The sequence below is a fragment of the Marmota monax genome, unplaced genomic scaffold, assembly GCF_021218885.2.
Source record: "Marmota monax isolate L192 unplaced genomic scaffold, Marmota_monax_Labrador192_F-V1.1 WCK01_AAM20220418_F8-fsc00196, whole genome shotgun sequence".
NCBI classification, from domain to species: Eukaryota; Metazoa; Chordata; class Mammalia; order Rodentia; family Sciuridae; genus Marmota; species Marmota monax.
Window position 1 is genome coordinate 820,365 of NW_026694390.1, and position 20,680 is coordinate 841,044.

The following is a 20,680-nucleotide window of genomic DNA, read 5'->3' on the forward strand; positions in this document are numbered from 1 at the left end:
TAGTTTTAGGTTTACAGCAAAGTTGAGTGGAAAGAGATCCCATATACTCTTTCTTACCACACAGACAATATTCACATTCTGCACCACAGTGAAAATTTGGTACGGTTGATGAATTTTTACTCACATATTATGAAGTCAATGCCATAGTTGACATTAGAGTCTTGGTGTTGTATATTCTGTGGTTTTACAAAAATATGTAATGACACTTATCCACCATTACAATATCATACAGAATAGATTCATTTCCCTAAAAATCCTCTAGTCTCTGTTATTTACCCCTCTTCCCTAACTCTTGGCAACCACAAAACTTTTTACTGTTCTTTAATTTTGCCTTTTCCAGAATATCTTATAGTTATTACACAATATGTATCCTTTTCAGTTTGGCTTCTTTCACTTGGTGATATGTATTTAAGTCCTCTTTTATGGCCTGATAGCATTGAATAGTATGCTGTTATCTGGATATACTGTAGGTATTACTCACTGAAGGACATCTTATTTGCTTCCAAACTTTGGCATTTATGAATAAAATTGCTATAAACACCTAATACAGGTTTTTGCATGGATGTGTTTTTTACTCATTTAGATAAATACTTAGGATGTGGCATACTGATTGTATGATAAGACTAATTAGTTTTGTAAGAAACTGTCAGCTGTCCCAAAGTACCTGTATGGTTTTGTATTCCTATCAGTGGTGAATGGTATTTCCTTTTGCTCCACTTTTTTTTTTTTAATCAGTATTTGATGATGTAACTGGGGTTTTAGCCATTCTAATAGGTGTATAATGGTGTCTCATAATTTTAATTTGGCAGTTCTCTAATGACATGATGTTGGATATCTCTTAATGTTTATTTGTCATCTGTATTTCTTTCTTGGTGAAGTATTCATTCAGATTTTTTTTTTTTTAATTTCAATCAGAGTACTTATTGTGTGAATGGCTAATCATCGAAATTCTCTTTATTTTTTAAATCGAGTTATTTTCTTTTCAATTTTTTTTTAGTTATAGATGGACATGATACCTACCTACCTACCTTTCTTTCTTTCTTTCTTTCTTTAATTTTTTTGTGGTGCTGAGGATCAAACCCAGTGCCTCAGATGTGCTAGGCAAGCATTCTACCACTGAGCCACAACCCCAGCCCGAGTTGTTCATTTTATTTATTTTTTTTATTATTAGTTGTTCAAAACATTACAAAGCTCTTGACATATCATTTTTTTATTAGTTGTTCAAAACATTACAATCATTTTCTTAATGTGAGTTTTAAGAGTTCTTTTCCCAGTCCATGGCTTGACTTTTCATTTTCTTGACGTCTTTTCTTTCTTTCTTTTTTTTAAATTTATTTTTTAGTTATAGGTAGACACAGTATCTTTTATTTTATTTTTATGTGGTGCTGAGGATTTAACCCAGTGCCTCACACATACTAGGCGAGTGCTCTACCTCTGAGCCACAACCCCAGGCCCTTGACATTGTCTTTTCAAAAAGCAGTTTTTAATTTAACTAATTTATTTTGTAATAATGATAATAATAATTGTCATTATTATTGTGGCACAGCAGATTAAATCCAGGGTTGCTCTATCACTGACCTATATATCCCCAATCCTTTTTATTTTGTATTTTGAGACAGGATGTCCCTGAATTGCCCAGGCTGGCCTCAAACTTTTAATTCCCCCTACCTCAGCCTCCAGAGTCACAGGAATTATAGGCATGTGCCACACACCTGACTGTTTTTTTCACACAGCTGGTATATAGGCAGTGGTTTCCTACAATCTTGCTATAATCACTTACTAGTTCCAGGAGTTATTTTGTTAGTGCTTTCATATTTTTTTTTTACATAGATGATCATCTCATCTGCAAAGAATTTATTTCTTCTTTCTCAATCTATATGCTTATATATATATATATATATATAAATATATATATAAAATATATATATATATATATACACACACTATGTGTGTGTGTGTGTGTGTATTTAGTTGTAGATGGACGCAATACCTTTATTTTTATGTGGTGCTGAGAATCGAACTCAGTGCCTTACGCACTCCAGGTGAGCACTCTACCACTGAGCCATAGCCCCAATCCCTGTATATGCTTTTTATTCCTTCTCTTATCTTATTGTATTAATTAGGACTTCTAGTACAATCTTTTTTGTTTATTTGTTTCAGTTTTTTTATGTGGACACAATATTTTATCTTTATGTGGCGCTGATGATCGAACTCAGTGCCTCATGCATGCTAGGCAAGCACTCTACTTCTTGAGCCACAACCCAAGTCCCCTCTACTACAATCTTGAAAAGCAATGGTAGGAGGGACACACCCTTACCTTGTTTCTGATCTTAGAGGGGAAGCTTGTTGTAATCCTCCTGCTTCAGCCTCCCAAGTCACAGATATTACAGGTGTGTGTCACCATAGCCAGCAACTTCTGTATTTATTAATAGGGATTTCTCTGTAAAGAGAAATATTCTCTCACCTGTTATACTGAATTATCATATACTTAGACATGATAATGTTGATTCTTAGCCAGCAACTTCTGTATTTATTAATAGGGATTTCTCTGTAAAGAGAAATATTCTCACACCTGTTATACTAAATTATCATATACTTAGACATGATAATGTTGATTCTTTTTAGTTATTTACTTTTTTTTAAAATAAGTTGGTTTTCCTAGCATTCTCTAAACGTGACTACTGAGACTTTTCAAAATTTGAATATTGCAATGAGCTCATGAATTTAAACATAGTTAATATTTTATAATTCATTATGTTTATATTAATTGGGGCACAGATTTTGCCATGTTTGATAACTGAAAATATTTTTGGAAGGCTCCTAAGGACTGTTTTTTTAAAAAGTCAATTGTTACCCATTTTTTTGTGTGTGAAATCCAAAAAGCTCTTTCTTTGAATGTGTAAAAAAGTCTTATATGATTGCTCTCAAGAACTTTTGTCATGTTATCATGGCCCTAGTCATCTTTGGTAGCTTTTTAGCTTTTTCATACAACAAGGTGCTTTCTTAGATCCAGAATCAACCATATCTCTAAGGAATCTGAGGAAGGATATTTAGAAACCACAGTATGGAAACTGAATGCTTGTTGCCACTGGATTGGTCTAGAATTGATTAATGTCGGTTTGGAAATACATTATCTACATAGACATATATTTGTGTTTATTTTCATGATATAATAATTTAGTATTCCATTTCAAATTTAAGACTACCAATCCTGATTCTGCGTTACACCTATGTCTGTCTACTTTTTCATGTCTCCAAATCTGGTTGTTTTTTGATATTGGGGATTGAACCCAGGGGCACTGGACCACTGAGCCACATCCTCTGCCCTGTTTTATATTTTAGAGACAGGGTCTCACTGAGTTGCTTAGTGCCTCACTGTTGCTGAAGCTGGCTTTGAATTTGCTATCCTCCTGCCTTGGCCTCCCTAGCCACTGGGATTACAGGCTTGCGCCACCAAGCCCAGCTCAAATTTTTTTTTTAATAAGATAACAAATGTAGCCAGGCGTGGGTGGCACATGCTTGCAATCCCAGTGGCTTGGGAGGCTGAGACAGGAGAATCTTGAGTTCAAAGCCAGCTTCAGCAACTGTGAAGCGCTAAGTAACTTAGTGAGACCCTGTCTCTAATAAAATACAAAAAAGAGGACTGGGGATGTGGCTCAGTGGTCGAGTACCCCTGAGTTCAATCCTCAGTACCAAAAAAAAAAAAAAAAAAAAAGACAACTAAATCTTTTGCTTTCGCACATAATTAACACATAACTGTCTCAAAATAGCAATATCCATACTACTAACTAGCAATATGATTATTTAAATAAGTTAAGCTTTTCCCTTTTTCTTTCTGCAGTAGGGCCTTAGGCGGGTTAGGCAGACAATCTACCACTGAGCTGTATCCCCAGCCCCTGAGCCTTTTATTTTGAAGGGTGTATAATATATTTACTATGTTTTAAAGTAATTTGGAGGATTATTTCTCTGTGTCTGTATGCTGCAAGAAAATATTTTCAGCTTGTCAAGCCATGTAAGAGGCATAGAGAAACTTTAAATACATATTACTGAATGAAAGAAGCCAGTTAGAAAAGTCTGATTCCCAACTGTGACATTCTGGAAAAGGCAGAACTGTGGAGAATGTAAAGATCAATGGATGATGCCAAGAATGGAGGTCAGGGAGCGGGAAACATAGGTGAAGCAAAGAAGATTTTTAGGCAGAGCTATGCCCTATAACTCTTTAGATACTGTACCTGGCATTGTACATTTAGCAAAACCCATAAGAATGTACAACACAAAAAGCGAACCCTAATGTAAACCATGGACCTTAGTTAACAATGATGTGCAGCCATAACAAATGGGTATCACCAATACAACATATTAATAATTGGGGGAAATGGGGAAAGGGGTAGGGGAAGGCCTATTGAGAACTCTGTATTTTCTGTTAAAAATTTCTGTAAACCTAGAACTGTGCTAAGAAATAAAATCTATTAAGTAAAAAATAAATCTTTTCTTCCATTGTTCTGAGATGCTTACCATATCAATATTAGATTTCAATCCATAGTTAGGACTGTTTCTAGACTTTCTGTACCATTAGTCTTTGCATATATATGGCAACAATACTCTTTTGAATTAGGGATTGAATCCAGTGGCACTCTACCACTGAGCAACATTCCAGCACTTTTTATTTTTTATTTTGAAAAAGGATCTTGCCCAGGCTAACTTTGAATTTATGGTCTTTCTGCCTCAGCCTCCCAAGTAGCTGTGATTACAGCATGTGCCCCATGCCTGCCACAATATTACTTTGTTTTTTTTGGTTGTGCTGGGGACTGAATCCAGGGCCTTGTGCATGTGAAGCAAGCACTCTACCAACTGAGCTACATCCCCAGCCCTCAACATTACTCTTAATTATAGAGGCTTGTAATATATTTCAATCCAGAAGGTTGTTACCCACCCCCCTTTGCCCCATTGCTCTTTGTTTTTAAGGTCCTCCTGCATTTTTTCTTGGTGGGGGGGATGGCACCAGGGATTGAACCCAGGGGCACTTTACCACTGAATCACATACCCAGCCCTTTTCATATTATATTTTGAGACAGGGTCTTGCTAAGTTGCTTAGGACCTCACCAAATTGCTGAGGCTGGCTTTGAACTTGGATCTTCCTGCCTCAGCCTCCCTAGCTGCTGGGATTACAGGCATGTACCAACGCGCTCATCTTATAATTAACTTTTTTAAACTGTAATTTTATTGTATTTGTAAACTAACTTCAGGAGCTGGATTGACATTTTTTATTGTTGAATCTTCCTATTCAAGAATATGGTTACATTCTGGGAATTTTTGATTCAGTAATGCTAGCTGCCCCCCAATCTTTATTTTATACAAACATTTATGATCAAATTGGTTTAAGATTAGTGTTATTTCTTTAGGATGGGCTGGGCATCAATGATTATGTCCTCTTCTAAGTATTTTAAGGAGTATTTCTGTACATGACACATTAGTATAATTTCAGGTTTCTCTGAGTGGAGTATTCCCTGTACTATACATATTCTTTTAGATGTAGGTCTTTTTTTTTTTTTTTTTTTGTAATTTTTTTTAGTTGTGGATGGACACACAATATCTTTATTTTTATGTAGTGCTGAGGATTGAACCTAGGGCCTCATATATGTGAGGCAAACGTTTTACCACTGAGCTACAGCCCCAACCCAGAAGTAGGTCTTCTAAGGTAGGTCTTAATAAAGATTTATTTAATTTTGTCAGTTTTCTTTTGGACCACCTGAGCATCATTGCATACATTCAAGAACTCTAGTTGTGGTCTCCTCAACATTATATTTTTGCTTAAAATGAGAAGCAAAAATGAAGTAGTACAGTTTATAAAATTAAAAATTGGTAACTGCTTTTGCTTGTGTGTACATTAAAAATATTAAAAACACTCCCTCCACCCCACCAGAGACTGAACCTAGGGGGTGTTTAACCATTGAGCTACAACTCCAGCCTTTTTTGTTTTGAGATAGGGTCTCACTAAGTCGTTTAGGGACTCACTGAGTTGCTGAGGCTGGCTTTGAACTTATGATCCTCCTGCCACAGTCTCCCAAGCAGCTAGGATTACAGGCATTTGGCACCATGCCCAGTTTAAAAATACTATCTTTAATAGGAGTGCCAGAAATGATAAATAGCAGAAATCCCCATAAACACTTTAAGGGCCTGTGGGCTTTGGGCTTCCCCACTAATAAAATTTTGAAAAATTTCTCACAGTCCTGGAATATATATGGAAAGTTTTGTTTCTTTTCTTTTTCTTTCTGTTTTTTTTTTTTTTTTTTTTTTTTAACACAGTACTGGGGATGAAACCTAGTGGTGCTTTACCACTGAACTAAATCCCAGCCCTTTTATTTTTATTTTTGTTTTGAGACAGGGTTTCAACTTCTGATCCTCCAGCTTCAGTCTCCTAAGTAGCTGGGATTACAGGTGTGGGTTACTACTACACCCCCATGAGAAAAGTTTTTATGCTAAATATCAGGCCACCCCCCCACTCCCCCGCTTGGTACTAGGCATTTAATCCAGACATGCTTTACCACTTAGCTACATTCCCATTACTTATTTTTATTTTGAGATAGTGTTCCATTGAGTTACTTAGTGCCTCACTAAATTGCTGAGGCTGGCCTTGAACTTGTTGATCCTCCTGCTTCAACCTCCTGAGTTGCTGGGATTACAGTTATATACCACTACACTTTATTAACAAATGTCTTTTTAATATGTCCTTCATCTATCTATCTTCCTCCCCCCCCTTTCTCTCTCTTTTCTTTCTTTCTTTGCTGGAGATTGAGCCCAAGGCCTTGTGCATGTGAGGCAAGCACTCTACCAACTGAGCTATATCCCCAGCCCCTTCATGTTTCTTAATAATAATAATAGCTAACCTCTGTCAAGACTGTATTCTTCATTTTTACAACCCAGACGTTTAAGTACTTTTTGTTTACACTTTACCAATGAGGAAAGTAAACACAAGATTCTAAGGTTACCAAGGTAGTTAATGTAGAAATAGAAAGCAGGATTTTTTTTTTCTTTCTTTCTTTTGGGAATTGAATCCAGGGGTGCTCTACCACTGAGCTACATCCCCAGTCCTTATTTTTATTTTGAGACAGGGTTTCGCTAAGTTGCCTGGGCTAGCCTCAAACCTTCTGTCCTCCTGCCTCAGCCTCCTGAGTACCTGGATTACAGGCATGTGTCACCTGGCTCAGCTGAAAAGGAAAGATTATTGAAGACCGTGTCCTTCTACCTTTCCAACAAAGGTCAACCACTTATTCCATGTATTCTTAATTGTTCAGATAAAAGATATTATGGATTTCTTGGAAATATTCATTCATGTGGGTTTTGTGTGTGTTTGTGGTATATGTATGTATTATTTTGTTTTAAGGTGCTGGGGATTGAACCTAGGGCCTCACATATGCTAGGCAAAGCACTCTCGCATTGAGTGACACATCCCCAGCCCTTGTGTAGATTCCCCCTGCCCCATTTTACTTATTCAGTCTTTTTTTTTACCCCTTAGGCAGTTTTTAATGTAGATTTATATATTTGCCTATAAAACATCTCCACATACATAATGTAATTTGGTTTAAATAAGTTATCAAATATTTAAGACTCTAGTATGTGGGTATGGTTATCTCCTGATTCACACAGGACATTTAGTTGACATCTTGTGATCATCGAAATCAGTGATTTCCACTTTGATTCTAAGTGAAAACTTGTTGAGCAATATCAGTAGAGTTCCTAAAAAGATCTTTCCTATGTAAGGTGTGAGGTTAAATTTATTTTTCAAAGAAGGACCTTTTAAAGCCTTTTAAAAGATTATATTGCAAATTTCCAAAAGGGGAAATTGTTGTACAACATTTTCTAGTCTTATTTGACCCCAAAGCCCTTTGGCTATAGAGCAAAACTATTTTAACATGTGTTGATTCTGGGCATAAAGGAGAACAACTTTAAGTACATCTTTGAGCTTTTATTCAGCTACAGATAAGGACATTAAAGAAACTGGATTTTTTGCTGGAAATGTAGCTCAGTGATAGAGTGCTTACCTGTCATATATGAAACCGTGGGTTCAAACACCAGTATTCTCCCTCCACCCTGCCCCCCCCCAAAAAAAAAAAAAATCAAGAAACTGACATTTTCTAAATTGAAAATTTGTTGTTTTCAAACATGAACTTATCAAATAATAATTGGAGGCATGATGGCACAAGAGAGGACTCAGACTTTGGAGGTAGTTTTCTAGGTTTCAGTCTCAACTTCACTACTTAGTATCACTATCTATGTATTCTTAGAAAAGGTTCTTAGCTTTTTGAATTCTTGGCTTTCTCAGCGCTGAAAAAAGGGTTTTGATGTTTACAGAGCTTATTACATAGTAATAGGTGCTTGTATAGCAATAATAAGCACCTATTACTGTGTCATTATACATAGTGGGAGTTGCTGATAATTAATTTGGGAAACCAGTAATTTAATGTGAATAATAAAGATCTGTATATAAGAATTTTAGTTACAGCCAAGCACATGGTGCACACCTGTAATCCCAGAGATTTGGGAGGCTGAGGCAGGAGAATTGCAAATTCAAGGCCAGCCTCAATAACTTTGTGAGGCCCTAGTCAACTTGGTGAGACCCTGTCTCAAAATAAAAAATTAAAAAGGGCTGGGGATTTAGATTAGTGGGAAAGTACTCAAGGGGACAATCTCCAGTATAAATAAATAAATAAATAAATATATACACACACGCACCCATATATATTTTTTTTTTCATTTTTTATTATTTATTTTTATCAGGGCTCAGCTGTGGTTACTTTTAGCATGGACTTTTTCTGTTTCTCCTGCCATGCATGGTGGTGCATGCCTATAATCCCAGCTACTCATGAGGCTAAGGCAGGAGGATTGCAACCTTGAGGCCAGTGTAGCCAACTTAGGAAGACCCATCTCAAAAATAAACAGGGCTGTGGATGTAACTCAGTGGTAAAGCACTCCTGGATTCAGTTCCTAGTACCACATAAGGTATAGTGCCTGTTACATAAAGCAAAGCCAAATTGTCTACATGGTAGAAAAGGAAAAACAAAGATCCCCTGGTTTTGCCAAGTTTCTCTCTGGGCATAGTTGAAAACAAAGCTTAAAATGTGCATCCTCAACAAGCTAGACCTAGCAAGCCAATTGGAATTTGGAGAACTTACATCTCAACTGAGATTTCCACACCACCCCCTTCAGTTTTGTTTTTGTATAAACAGTTGAGATATGAAAAGAGAAACACTTCTTGGGAAAGTTATTATGCCCTAGTTACCCAATGCCTGTCAAAACACTTGATTAAGACATCCTGTTAAATAGGGTGTGGTGGCATACTCCTGTAATTCCAGCAGTTTGGGAAGCAGAGGCGGGAGACTAGCAAGTTAAAAGCCAGCCTCAGCAATTTAGTGAGTCTAAGCAACTTAGAGAGACCCTGTCTCAAAATAAAAGGGGCTGGTTAAATGCCTCTGGATTTGATCCCTGGTAGAAAAAAAAAAACAAAACATGGTGATTATACACATACCACCTAATGTGACCATCCTTGGATCATAGTTTGGCAAGAGATAGCTCAGGGATTACAGTGTTCCAAAGTTGGTTGCCAGGTGATTGATGTCCTCTTATCTTTTGACTTGAGAGAGGAGATAGTTAAGACCAAGACTAGATGGTATAGGCTAGGGTTATAGAATAGTTCAGAACCCTCTCCCAGTTTTGCCTATGGATTGGGGTTTGTTTTTGTTCTTTTTTTTTGTCCCAAGGTAAATACTGCCCTTCTGCCTATAATGCTATTATCAGTTATACTTTTATATAAATCGCTGTGTCTAAATGCAGTATTCTCCCAAATCCTTAGGAGGTCAGTTCATTGAAGGGTAGTTACCTCTGAGGGGATATGAAAGGGGGAAAAGTTGGAACAAGGGATATTTCTCAGACATTTGGATGAACTGCCCAGTGGGGGATGTATGGCAGCAGTTGGTGACATTTGACACTTTTCCCCTAAGAAATTAGAGGGAGAAAGAGATTCCAAAGTTAAGCTCTATTTCCCATTACATCTGTTTTGTCCAGTGCTGTTTGTAGTCACCTTAGATATCAGTAGATCTGAATGTAAATCACATCTACTCTGAAGAGCAAAGCAGTAGGAGAAATTGGAGATTTGATCAACTTATAGTGAGGACCAATCCTTTTTTTTTTTAATTAATTTCTTTTTCACTTGTTTATTTATTTATTTATTGGATGTGGTGCTGAGGATCGATCCCAGGGTCTTGCACGTGCAAGGCGAGCGCTCAAACGTTGAACCACAACCCCAGCCCCAAGGACCAATCTTTTAAAAAATATATTTTTCATTGTAGATGGACACAATACCTTTATTTTGTTTATTTAGTTTTTTTTTTTTTTTTTAATGTGGTTCTGGGGATCAAACCCAGTGCCTCATGCCTGGGAGGCAAGTGTTCTACCATTGATCCACAACTCCAGCCCATGAACACCAATTTTATACCCAAACGGATGTGGAATGTTTACATATTCTTTTTTTTTTTTTTTTTTGAGAATTTTAATATTTATTTATTTTTTTTTTTAGTTTTTGGCAGACACAACATCTTTGTTTGTATGTGGTGCTGAGGATTGAACCCGGGCCGCATGCATGCCAGGCGAGCGTGGTACCGCTTGAGCCACATCCCCAGCCCCACATATTCTTTTTTAAAAGATTCATTATTCTCAATTTGTAATGGACACAACAACAATATTTGTCTCACGGATAGTTGAGGAAAATATTGTGAACGTAGGAATAAATTAGTAATAATAGTAAGAAGAATAATGTTTAAGAAAATATAGAAAAGTAGCCAGGTGTGATGGCTCATGCCTATAATCCCAGCAACCTGGGAGGCTTAGGCAGGAAGGTCTCAAATTTGAGGCCGGCCTTAGCAAGACACAGTCTCAAAAAAAGAAAGAAAGAACTGGGGATATAACATCCCTGGGTTCAGTAACAAAAAAAGAAATGAGAAAGGTGAAGTTTCGAAACAAGTTATTTGGGTGATAGAGAGTTTATTTAGTTTCTCAAACATTTCCTGTTGCAAGGCATTATGCTAGGTTTTGGGAATATAAAGATAAATAAGTTTTTTTTTCTAAGGGAAAAAAAATTTGCAGGGCTAGGGTTTAGCTCAGTTTTAGAGTACATGCCTAGCACATGCAAAGCCCTGGGTTTAATCTCCAGCACCCCCCAAAAAATTACTTTTTAAAGGAGAATTACCTATTGAACTCTAAAGAAAGTACTTTGGAAGGAGCTTGAAATCTGTGACCAAGGTAATTAAGTTTAATGTTCCCTCCTCTTTGTTTTATTTCTCTCCCAGAAATGCTTAAAGCTAATAGCCAAACTTTATTATTGCTGAGGCAAGAATTGGTAGCAGAGATAATGGAATTATCTCCTGCCAAAACTACTGTGGACTTTCTTTCTGAACAAAGTTGGCATTGCAAAACTCTTGTACTGAAATGAGAATGGATATTGTGCTGGAGACACACTCAGGTTTTAACTCATTAAAACCAGCTCTATCCAGTGTAAATTGGAATAGTTCTTTCACATGCATTAAAAATACCTGAGTGTTGTAGTGTACACGTGTAATCCCAGTGACTTGGGAGACTGAGGCAGGGGGATCCCACATTTGAGCCAGTCTGGGTAACTTAGCAAGACCTTGTCTCAAAGTAAAAAATGCTGGAGATATAGCTAAGATATACTAAGAGTGCCTCTGGGTTCCATCCCCAGAACTATAGATAGATAAATAATTATGGCCTAGAAAGGAGCAAATACCTTTAACCAGTTTCCCCAATAATTAAAAAAAAAAATGAATATGGAGAAGAGGTTGAGTCAAAATCCTAAATCCTTATTTTGGAGTGTGGGGAACTGGAAGGAAATATACTAAAATGTAAACCATTGAATTACTGTATTATTAGTGGTTGGGACTACTTTCTTAGTATTTAAACAACTTTATCTTTGTGTGAGGGGGGCATGGAGGTACTAGGAACTGAACTCAAGGGTGCCTTACCGCTGAGCAACATCCCCAATCCTTTTTATTTCTTATTTTGAGATGGGGTCTCATTAAGTTGCCCAGCCTGGCCTTGAACTTGGGGATCCTCCTGCCTTATCCTGAGTTGCTGGGATTACAGATGTTGGCCATCCTGCCAGGCTTCCTACCTATCAAGAATTTATAAACAGTTTTATTTTACCATAAATGTTTCTAACAAAGATGAATAACATTGTCCCAACAGTTTTCCCTTTTTTGTTTTTTGTTTTTTTGCTGGTATTTTGCTCTTTTTCATGCCCTGTGTAATTAATTTTTCATGTGTAACCAGAATAGCTTCTTAAATAGTGTACATATGATTATGCCACTTCCATTGAATTTGAAATTATGGCTTTGGATTTAGTGATTCTCATCCCTAGTTGCATATTAGAATTACCTGGAAATTCCAGACCCCTACAGAAAAAAATTGCCTAGGCTAGGTAGTCTTCAGAGAATTTGAATAAACTGCTTAGGGTCTTTTTTTTTTGATAGGATATTTTAAAAATCTACTCAAGTGCTTCTGATATGCGGGCAAGATTGAGAGCGCTTCCCTTAGATGAATGATCTTTCCTCTGTCTACTTCTCAGACCTTATCTGCCAACTTCCCACGCTTGTTCAGCCTCACAGGTTTCCTCCTCTCAAAAGTTATGTTGTCTGTCTTTCCCTCCCATTCACCCTTCCTCCCTCCCTTCCTTTTTTTGCATTGCTGGATATTGAACTCTGGGCGTCATACATGCTAGGCAAGCACTTTCACCCCCCAGTCCTATTTATTCTTTTTTTTTTTTTTACTACGAATTGCATCCAGGGGCATTTAGCCATTGAGCCACATTCCAACCCTTTATTATTATTATTTTCATAATACCTTTATTCTATTTATTTATTTTTATGTGTTGCTGAGGATTGAACTTAGGGCTGCACACGTGCTAGGCAAGTGCTCTACCATTGAGCTACGGCCCCAGCCCACACCCTTTTTCTTTTTATTTTTTGGTACCAGGGATTGAACCCAGGGATGCTTAAACATTGAACTACATCTCCTCCCCTTTTTACTTTTTGATACGGGTTCTCATTAAGTTGCTTAGGGCCTCCATAAATTAACTGAGGCTGGCTTTAAACTTACAATTCTCCTGCCTCAGCCTCCTGAGCTGCTAGGATTATAGGTGTATGCCAGAGTACCTGGCTTATTTTTTTATTTTGAAACAAGATTTCCCTCAATTTCCCAAGCTGGCTTCAAACTTGAGATCCTCCTATTTCATTCAGCCTTCTGTGTTTGGTTTTTACCTAATGTCCTTTTTTGTTTAAGGATTCCATCTAAATTACCACATTATATTCAGTAGTCACATCTTAAGCTCCTCTTGGTTATGACAGTTTTTAGGACTTTCTATGATTTTGATAACCTTGACAATTTTCAGGAATACATGTCAGGTTGTTGTATGTCCTCTGGTTGACATTTGGCTAAAGTTATATATTTTGGGGAGGAAGACCACAGAGGTAAAACACTGTTTTTATTACATCATATTTAGAGTACATAGTATTCAACAAAATTTAACACTGTTGATTATTTACCTGAGTGAGATAGTGCTTATCAGTTTATCCACTGTAAAGTTAATATTCCCTATTCCGTTTTCCACACTGTATTTTTTGGAAAAAAGTCACTATATGTTGGGAAAGACTAGGAAGTTATGCTTTAGTTTGAAGGTAAAGTATCTACCTAAGTTATTTGAAATTCTTCTGTATAGGATATTTGTCTCTTCTCCTCCATTTATTTATTCAATCATGTATTTGTGCCAGATATGTTTATTTTGTACTTTGATTTAGATTTAGGTGGACACAATATCTTTATTTTATTTTTATGTGGTGCTGAGGATTGAACCTAGTGCCTCATGCATGCTAAGTGAGCACTGTACCACTGAGTCATGATCCTAGCCCCTATGGGGTCTTTTTCAATTGACTACTGTATCCCTTTGACATAGACATTATAGTTTTTTTGTTTTATTTTTTGAGTACTTCCTTAATTCTCAGCATTATAATTTTCTCCACCTTCGTTTACATATTTGCTGCAGTTCTTTAGTTAGCCTTTTCTGCAAGGAACCCTGTTTCCTTTTATTGGAGAATGGTATTAGAAAATCAGATCTGGGGGCTGGAGCTGTAGCTCAGTGGCAGAGTGCTTGCCTTGCATATGTGAGGTGCTGGACTCGATCCTTAGCACCACATAAATATAAAACAAATAAAGAAAAAAACTACATAAAAAAATAAGATCTGGGTCTTAGTTGTGTACATAGGGCCTCAAAGCTGACAGCAAGGAGGCTAAAGTGAGTTTTTCTATATGTAGCCATGTGCATCTGTATTAAGCTAAGCATGAGCCAGGTATGGTGGTACACATGTAATCCCAGCAATTCAGGAGGCTGAGGCAGAATGATCTCACATTCATGGTCAGCCTCAGCAACTTAGTGAATACTTGGATTTATTTAGTTAGTTAGTTAGTTGTAGATGGACCCAATATCTTTATTTTTTATGCGGTGTTGAGGATGGAACTCAGACCCTCACATGTGCTAGGCAAGCAAGTGCTCTACCACTGAGCTACAACCCAGCCCTGAATACTTGGATTTAAATAAAAATAAAAAGGGCTGGGGATATATAGATAAGTGGTAAAGTGCCCGTGGTTCAAAACCCAGTAGCAAAAAAGAAAAGCTCAACATGAATTGGTACAGATGTCTGTATTATCACATAGATCATTCCAGCTTTCTCTCTTTGGTTTTTTCTCTCTCTGTAAGCTCACTTTTCAACAGTGAAAAATCTGGCTCCCACCATCTATCATATATTTACTTATTTGTTCAGTTTCAATGTACATATATAGATTCAGCAGCTTCAGATTAATAGAGAGTCCTATGGAAGACTCTTAGTGCTTATTTGTAGTACCTGTTGCCTTTTGTCTTAGATTCCAGTCATTTCCAAAGTTACTTAGGTCAGCACCTTTTCTACACCTGCTTCAGTGAGGTTGTTTAATTTATTTGAAATACAATTAGATTATTTCATCACAGTTTGTACTCCATCCAGAAATCACCTGGCATCCTATATGATTTTTTAAATTTGCATACATTAAGATTCACGCTGTGAAGTTAGTTTTGATAAACGCAAGGTGTCACACATCTATTTGTCTTAGAATTTTTACATTTGTTGTCCTTTTGCCTGAAATAATCTTCCTACATATTGCCCCATGGTTACCCCCTTATCTTTCATTCCCTTCTGTGCTCAATGGGGAGGCCTTCCTTGGGCATTCAACCTAAAGGACTCTCCGAACAAAATGAAAAATTGTATTCATTTAATTTCTTCTCTCTCTCTTTTTCTCTGTATTGTTTGGACAATCTCCCTCTACTAAGATACAAATTTAGTGAGAGCAGGGACTTTTCTGTTTCCTGAATATTTAAAATACTGGGTCAGTAAAAATATCTTGATGTATGAATGAATAATCCTGTCCTAGGTGTGTCTAGTCTTATTCCTAGTCATGGTTTCATGATTAACAGTATCTGAAAGCAGATTTGTTCAATTCAGCTTCCTGATTAACTGCCTCACTACTTACAAAAGGGATTTGCTTGCAGATTAGGTTATTTCAGTATATTGAAAATGTGCAATTACTTTATTCTCTCCTACATGTTGATAACCCTTTTTAAAAAATATGTTTTAATAAGAGACTTAAAATCTTTGTTCCAGGGTTGAAGTGTATCTCAGGGATAGAGTATTTGCCGAGATCAAGGACCTGAGTTCAATCCATGGTACTTCAAAAACAAATATCTCTGCTCATACTTGGAATTGCATATTAATAACCACTGACTTCCTAGTCCTGCTGTAATTAGAATCAGTTGAGGAATTAAAAAAAAAAAAAAGGTTAGCTGAGGAACTTAAAAAAAAAAGTACTATTTCCTGATTAGGAAGGTTCTACAATTTTGTATTTTTAACATGTAGTCTGGCATCTAATTAATTGAACATTTGGTGTTTCTGAATCCCACTGGGGTTATTGGGGTTATGGCTCAGTGGTAGAGCACTTACCTAGCTTGTGTGAGGCACTGGGTTCGATCCTCAGCACCATATGAAAATAAATAAATAAAATAAAGGTATTGTGTCCTTCTACAACTAAAAAAAAAAGAAAAAGAAAAAATAATAAATCCCACTGGGACTGAGGGTAGTTCAGTAGTAGAGCCCTTGCCTACATTCACAAGGCCCTAAAATCCATCCCCAGCACTTAAAAAAAAAAAAAATCAGTATATGGTTATACAGTAAGATTTTATGATAATTTCTAGAAGAATTCAGTTTTAGTACTATTGAACATACACGCAAAATCTTTTTAATTTGCACTAACTTTTTCTGTAGCTGTTTAAGCTCTTTCTATGGGCTAGGTGCTAGGGAATATCATAAGTGAATCATGGACACTGCTTTCAAGGAACCTACACCCTCTGAGAAGGCAGTAGCATGGATGTAAATAATTATAGTAGAAATTAGAAAACAATTTTGGTATTTTAGGTAGGGAGTGATCCTTCAGACTCCTGTGAGAAGGTAAAATTAGAGTTTTGTTTTTTTTTTTAAAAGAGAGAGAGAGAGCGAGAATTTTTTTTTTAATATTTATTTTTTAGTTTTTGGCGGATACAACATGTGGTGCTGAGGATCGAACCTGGGCCGCACGCATGCCAGGCGAGCGCCCTACCGCTTGAGCCACATCCCCAGCCCGGTAAAATTAGAGTTTCATTTCTTCTTTTTTTTTTTTTTTTTTTTAAATATTTTCTAAGTTGTAATTGGACCCAATACCTTTATTTTATTTATTTTTATGTGGTGCTGAGCGCCTTGCAAGGGCCAGGCAAGTGCTTTACTGCTGAGCTACAACTCCAGCCCGTGGAGTTTCATTCCTTTTTGTTGTTGTTGTTGCACTGGAGATTGAACCCAGGAGTACAATACCTCTGAATTATATCTCCAACCCTTTTTATTTTACTTTTGAGATAAAGGTTTTGCTGAGTTGTTCAGGCTGACCTCAAACTTGTGATTTTCCTGTCTCAGCCTCTTGAGACACAGGAATTATAGACATGAGTCACTGCACCCAACTATAGTCTAATTCTTAAAGAGAATACACAGTGAGAAAGAGGACATGGAAGTCCTTTATATGGACTGTAATGTAGGAAATTGAAAAGTAAGGAGGGCCTGTCACAAGCCAGAAAGAAGATCATTGCCAAAATGGAAAAAGGCCTGGAATGGTCAGGAAATAAAATTCAGATTGTCAGAGCTATTGAAGTCATCATTTCTTAACAGAGTTGTATAGCTATTAATACTTTTTTAATTTTAGTATTGGAGTTTTTAATAGTAATTCAAACTTTAAACATTTTTAATTAGAAAGTTTATTTATCACTTGTGAATTTTAAAAAACAAACAATTATAGCAAGGCATGGTGGTGCATGTCTGTAATCCCAGCAACTCAGGAGGGTAAGGCAAGAGGATCGCAAGTTCGGTGCCAACCTAGGCAATTTAGCAAACCCCCATCTCAAAAAATAAAAGGGGCTGGGGATGTGGCAGAGGATCCCTGGGTCAGTACCCAGCACCAAATAAATAAATAAGTCCTGAAAAATCCAAGCTTTAGTGTTTTTGTTTTTTCAAGCTCTGTAAAGGATATTGAGTCCAAATTAAACCCCTCATGTTGTAAATAAAGGAAAATAAATTCCAGAATGTTTTAAAATATGTCTGTCCATGAATATGGAGAGCAAAATCAAGCAAGAACTTGAGTCTTATGACTAGTTAATCTATGTCAATGTATTCTTGTCAGGTTGAGATCACTCTTTGTCCTGATGATTGTCAGTTATCAAGAGAAGTTTCCTGAGGATATAGACTTTTTACCTCATTTCTCTAGCCCTTAGACATTATATACTTGCTATACAGAATAGGCACACAGTAGGCATTTGTTGAATGAAAAGGTGAATGGATGGAAAGATAAGACGCCTGTAGTGGTCCTTGAAGGAAGGCTAGGGTTTAGCTCACTGGATATCATATATGCAATGAACTATTAGATTTACTAGGTATTGGGCATCTGAAGGGAAACTTTTTGGATGTGGGGCAGCACTAGAGATTGAACCCAGGGCCTTGTGCATACTAGGAAAGCACCCTACCTCTGAGCTGCACCCCCAGCCCCCTCAAGGCAATTATTGAGGGAAATAACCTAGAAAGCCAGATTGGGTTCACATTATAGAAACACTTAAATCCGGGCTAAGGATTTTGGAATTATTACTTTCATTTAAATAACAAAAATAACTTGAAATTATTTCAACTGACTGTTAAAAGGTTTTGAACAGAGGAGTAATGCACACAAACACACTAAATACACAGGAATAAGAATCAAAAGGAAAGAGAGAAATTATTGACAGTTGATTTGAGGTGTTATGAAAGGTTAATTAAAGAGTCTGGCTGTGAAAATGGAAATGTTACAGATGTAAGATAAATGGAAAATGGAACTGTCAAAACTTGTTTACCGATGAAGTGTGGCAAGGTGAGGTTGAGGTTTCCAGATTTCTTTTTTTTTTTTTTCATTTTTTGTGATAATGGGGATTGGATTGAACTCAGGGCCTCCTGTATACTAGTCAAGTGCTCTACCACTGAGGTCTATCCCCACATCCCCTTTTATTTTATTTGGAGACAAGAACTTCCTGAATTGCCTAGGCTATTCAAAACTTTTTATCCTCCTACTTCAGTTTCTCTAATGCTGGGATTGTAATTGTGTGCCACCACACCCAGCCAGATGTCTTCTGTCTGGATGTTTTTGTGGTATCACTAACAGATACAGTAATTTTAAAGGGTGGATTTGAATGAGGTACTGTGCCTTGTCTTGGTGGATGTGGTGAATGGGCTACTGGAAGTGTTGCTAAGAATCGGAAGAAATAGTGGGCCCAGAGATTGTACTAGCAGTTCTACATAGAAAGGATGCTTGAAGGTTGGGGATTGAATAAGATTGCCAAAGAGAGAGACAAAAACCAAGGATACATCCTTAGGAAATTACATTTAGAGGGATAAGAAGAAGAGGAACCAGAGAAGGAGTTTTGGTCAGGGTCTAGTTGAAACCTTAGAATAGTCTGAGGAGAGTGGGGGAAAACATCTGAATTACAGATTCTTTTTCATAAAAAGCTTTATATAGTTCATATTGAAGCTATTTATAAAGTGATATAAATTAAGGAAAGGCATAGCATTTTGCAGGAAAACTGCATTGTATCATTATATATTAAAATCAGAATAGTTGTTTACCTTTAGAAAATATTTTGCTAGACCCAGAGGTTGACGAAATATTTAAAATTTTAACTTGAATTTGAGTGAGAAAAATTGATTTTAATCACTAGTTCTCTTTAATTGAAAGCCTTGAAGTTTTAGAAATTCTGTGAGTCTAGAATAGTTAATTTTTTTTTTTTTTTGAACCCAGGGATGCTTAACCACTGAGCCACATCCCCAGACTTTTTTTGTATTTTATTTAGAGAAAGAAATTCACTGAGTTACATAGGGCCTCGCAGAGTTGTGAAGGCTGGCTTTGAACTGGTGATCCTTCTGTCTTATCCTCCCAAGTCCCTGGGATTGCACATGTGCGCCACTGTACCTGGCCTAGATAAATTTTTAATCAAAGTTTTACCATGCTTTAAACATCTACTTTAAACATTTAGTGCATTTTCCTATCATTATTCAATAAGGATTCCTTTGGGGTAAAAGTGCTCCAAACAAAAAAGTAAGTACTATTGATTTTTTCTTAAGTAACTTTTATCTTTCTTTTTAGGATCTGACTGGCATAGAGTCTATGGATCAATGTCGCCATACTTTGGAACAGCATAACTGGAACATAGAGGTATAATAGGATTTGTTCTAAGCTTATTCCATTTGTTGTCCTGGTCTGACAAAGAATCAACAATATGTATTTTTCCATGGCAGGAACCTTTCCCCGAAATTAAAGGTGTGGGAAATGGAGAAAGCCTGTCAAAAATGTATGAGATCATAAATGGTGAAGAAATCCCGTACTCTTATTCCCTTCTTAATTTTTCTTAATGGCTGTTTGAGAAAACTTTTAGATTTTTATATTTGGTGTTTAACCAGATACTTTAATGTGAACCTTCTTATTACATATTTTGTAGCTTATTCTTTTGGGTTTTCTAGGTGATCATGTCATTTGCAGCTCAGTGATTTTTTTTTTCATTACTTGCATCTTTTGTTTCTTTTATTTGATTATGAATTGGCTAGAACTTTAGAATATTGTCTAAATCAGCAATGGTAGTAGCAAACATCTGTTCTCACTGTCATGTTTCTGATATTGTATTATCAGTTATAATATTGGTTGTTGCTTTGAGTTAGATTCACCAGAACGTAAACTTTATGAGAGCAGAGGATTTTTGTTTGTTTCTTTCTTCTAGGTTTTTTTGTGTGTGTGGTGTTAGGAATCGAACCCAGGGCCTAGTGCATGCAAGGCAAGCACTCTACCAACTGAGCTATGTCCCCAGCCCTCTTCTAGTTTTATTAACTGCTTTGTTCCCAGCATATAACACTGAGCTTGGCACATCATGGACTCTCAATAAATATCTGTTGACTGAATCCATTCTTAGAATATTAATGCTATAAGGCATTAATACTATAGA

The 20,680-nt window shown here is 36.7% G+C and overlaps 1 protein-coding gene across 3 annotated transcripts in view; it reads left to right on the top strand.

The window, feature by feature from the left end:
- The window catches only part of Faf2 (Fas associated factor family member 2), a 59,791-nt gene that overhangs the window by 15,006 nt on the left and 24,105 nt on the right, over nt 1–20,680 (top strand). For 2 of the 3 annotated variants that reach the window (XM_046468014.2, XM_046468016.2), the window contains exon 2: nt 19,831–19,899. In XM_046468014.2, the coding sequence (XP_046323970.1) occupies nt 19,831–19,899 (69 nt within the window). Of the gene's footprint in view, nt 1–7,133; nt 7,260–19,830; nt 19,900–20,680 lie in introns of those variants that run through there. The other variant, XM_046468015.2, reaches the window with a different exon arrangement.